This window comes from Mus caroli, chromosome 19, assembly GCF_900094665.2.
Source record: "Mus caroli chromosome 19, CAROLI_EIJ_v1.1, whole genome shotgun sequence".
NCBI classification, from domain to species: Eukaryota; Metazoa; Chordata; class Mammalia; order Rodentia; family Muridae; genus Mus; species Mus caroli.
Window position 1 is genome coordinate 14054079 of NC_034588.1, and position 3910 is coordinate 14057988.

Consider the following 3910-nt stretch of genomic DNA (forward strand, 5'->3'; position numbering starts at 1 on the left):
ATATATATATATATATATATATATATTTGTACAAATCTTCCTAGCTTGGTCTCTATTCTATTTTGGACTTCTTTTAATCAAATGTGGTCTTTTATCCTGAAGCTACCATAAAATTTTTCTATGAAGTATTTTTGCATAAGGAAAAAGCAACATGAAGAAATATCCTTTGTTACTTTAGTTTTAATTTGTAAAATATATTGTTAGGCCAGACATGATGAAATATACATTAATTCTCAGCACTTGGGAAGCAAAGGCAGGTGGATCTCTGTAAGTTCCAGGTCATCCTGGTCTATTCTCTAAGTTCTAGGCCAGCTAGGGACATATCTTAAAAAAAAAAAAAAAAAATATATATATATATATACACACACACACATATATATGTATATATAACACAATATATAATATATATACATGTACACATAAATATATAATGTATGTATATATGTATATATTTGTGTGTGTAAACGTACGTTACATACACACATGTGTGTTTATGTACATAATCTAAAATTTTAATGCATGCATAATTTTTAAGCTGGGTCTTCATCTATTTTTAAAACATAGCAATTTCTTTCTAGAAAAATAATTTATTAAAATACATACCAATATAGAATACAGGAATTTTGTGATGAACACTACTTCAATGCAACCAACAGTTAAATGAACCCGAATGTCAACCACACTCATATCTGTGTATGCATAGCCAGCAGTTGCATCCATGTAAGAAATCATTTTGAAGCTGAAAACTTCTTTTCCAGTGATATAAAGAGCCTTAAAGAGACAAGAACCCCAAATGTCAAAAATCAATATTTGAAATATTATACTCCAAGACAAAAATGAAATGAAGCAAAATAATAAAATATTCTACTATTTGGAAAATCTTCCAGAAATTTGAGAAAGTACAAATGAGACAACAATTGAAAATGCTTTATTAGAATTTGTACCCTAATGTGTTTTCTGTTGTTGTCTTATGTTTGATAACAGAGGAGAAGAGATCTGTATCTCTCTTGGATTTTCTGCTTTGCGCTGAGGCATCACAGAAACAACTTTAGTTAACTTTCAAAGCTGAGACAGACACACCACAGGCACAGGTTCCCTATACTCAAATGTCTCATTCCTCTAGGTCTGAGACTTTGAATCTTTTTTTTTTCATATTCTTCATTGGAATATCTTAGATTTAAACTTTTCATTCTTCATTGATTAAGAATTGATTAAGAATTAATTACTAAAATAGAATTGCTTAAAATTTCCAGCTCCATATTGCCAGTTTAAAATGTAGGAGACAAGAAACTTTTTTTTTTTTGGAACACAGTATTAAGTTTATAGTTTTCTTGACTCTTAAATTCTAAATGCAGTAACTAGGGGTTGAAAAGCACCAGGAAAACCAACCACAGAACAACAAGTCCCAAGAACAAAAAGTATGAGCAATTTTGGAAGGCAGAAGGACGAAATGCAAAACAGGAAGTTAGGCTTCCGATGTGATGCACAGAGCTAGACTGAAGACCATTTCACACCCTAAAAATAACAAATAGCCAAAGAATTATTATAATTTTCTCATTGCTATTAGAAATATGAAGTAACAATACAACAAAGTATACTATCATCTAAGAAAAATCAGGAAGATTCCAAGAGGAAGGGATGGCAAATATTGTGAGTTAAGTAAGAACAATTCAGCTAAAACATGGAGGTTGAGGGAACACCAATGTAGGACACCAAGTCCCTGAGAAACTGAAACAGTCCTTCCTCCATGGCAGGGCCTTCCTTTGCTGGCCTCTGCTGGGAATGCATAAGGAAAGACTAAGGAGAATTAGGGTTTTACTCGGAACAGGTCCTGGAAAAATGAAAACATTTCCATTCATCCCACTCAAATACTGGGCTACTAAGATAGCTCAGGGGCTATCAACACCGACCACCCTTCTAAAGAACTGGGGTTCAATTTCCAGCATCCACATGGTAGCTCAAAATCACTTATATCTCCAGTTCTACAGGATCTAACAACCTCTTCTGGTCTCCATGGACATCAGACACAACCATGGTACACAGAACAAAAGACACAGAGACAGATGACAAAATATTCATTCACATAAAATAAATAAATGAATTATTTTAAAAGGTCCAAAGCATGGGTGTGGGGGTGAGGGAGGGAGGAATGGGAGAAAGATACCTTGGACGTTAGTGAGGCCCAGCTTTCAGTCTGTCTGTAGGGGGTAGAAAACCAACTAACTGGGGAAAGATCATAACTATGGGCTAGGTAAAGAAGAAAGCCATCTAAGTAACAGCATTCCCTTTTCTCTATGTAGCCCTGGCTAGTCTGCCACTTGCTACTTACACGTGGCTCTACACTTTGCTTCCAGATCACAGGAATAAAAGGTGCACCGCCATGCCCAGTCTACGGACTTCACCAATGCTTCACACTCCTGCCGTTGTCTAGTCTGCCTACAGTGGAGGGAGGCTACATTGCTGGGACTCTGCTCTGTGCTAACATTTTGACCTTCCCTCTACTCTAGTCCTGTAGGAAGTTGCCTTTTTACATGTTTAGCGCTTTCCTTAATAACGTTGGTGTTGTCCCATATTCCTGATGCATGCAGACTTGATTCTTAGTATTGAGGTTGGTAGACAGGAGGTCTATTAGTTACTTTTCTTGTTATTGTTACTCAGTTGGATCCCTAGAGCCTACTGAGTTAGATCACTAGAAACACTGCAAACTGGCTTGTTCATCATGGTTATGCTGCCTCCAAGTTTCCTGCTTGAGTTCCAACTTTGGCTCCCTTGGTGATAGATTATAATCTTGAAGTTGTAAGATAAAATAAGTCCTATCTTCCCCAAGTTTTTTTTTTTTTTTTGGGGGGGGGGTTGGTTTTTTGAGACAGGGTTTCTCTGTGTAGCCCTGGTTGTCCTGGAACTCACTTTGTAGACCAGGCTGGCCTTGAACTCAGAAATCCGCCTGCCTCTGTGGTTTATTGTAGGAACAGAAAAAGTATGTAGAACAAGACACAGTCTAAAATAAAGACCCAGAATACCTGGCACTCACATCCGGGTTGGCAGATGAAACTCTGCCAGCTGAGTGACCTCAGTAGTAAACCTTTACATGCTTTTTGTAGTCTAGAGGCTAAAAAATATTCAGATGTGAATGGAATGTATGATAATTATTTAAATTAAAAAGTAGCAGCTTGCGTTCTCATGCCAATTGTGCGACCCAAATAACTTTTTGTTGTGTCCAGCACTTAGGCTTTAGGAAACCTGCCCCCAGTTGGCTCTAATTGGGAAAGAAAGTTGCCAATGGTCAATGGCTGGATAGGGAAACAGAGGCGGAACTTTTAGATTTTCTGGACAAGGCACAAAGGTTAGGAGGAGGAAAAGAATCACTATGATGGGAAACAGAGAGATCAGACTTAAGAGGCAGCCAAATATAAGAATCTGGGAAAGTGGTCCAAACGGCCACTCCCCCAATTGGGTCTGGGATAGCAGAAATAAAATACAGATTTAGTGAAGATTAATTCAGAAATACCTGAAGGGAGTATGTGATAGCCATAGGGAAGTTTGCAAGTGACCAGCCATTGAGCTAGTTAAGGCTATTAAATATATAGGTTGCATATGCATGCCTTTCTTTCATGAATCCAGAGCTCTTGGGCAGGTGCAGAGCCATGCATGTGCCCGCTGGGAGCTCAGAGTGGATTAATAATTTACTGTTACAATCAGTAAGTGATAGTAGTAATTTATAATTGTAGTCTCCCATAAGCCTGAAGCAGGCTAAGCCAGAACTTGACCTTGCTGCCACTAAGAAGATTATCTAGGGTGGAGCCTTCCTCCCTAGATCACTCTATTGTTCTGCCATTGCTGGCTGTTCCTCCTCAAGATACTGCTACATGTTGAGAGGCTCCGGAGCTATTCTGGAGACTACGCCCTATTC

At 38.0% G+C, this 3910-nt stretch overlaps 1 protein-coding gene across 3 annotated transcripts in view; it reads right to left on the reverse strand.

Annotated features, from left to right (window-relative positions):
* Window positions 1-3910, reverse strand: part of Vps13a (vacuolar protein sorting 13 homolog A) — a 168703-nt gene that overhangs the window by 84123 nt on the left and 80670 nt on the right. For all 3 annotated transcript variants that reach the window (XM_021151796.1, XM_021151798.2, XM_021151797.1), the window contains exon 32: window positions 604-771. In XM_021151796.1, the coding sequence (XP_021007455.1) occupies window positions 604-771 (168 nt within the window). The remainder of the gene's footprint in view (window positions 1-603; window positions 772-3910) is intronic.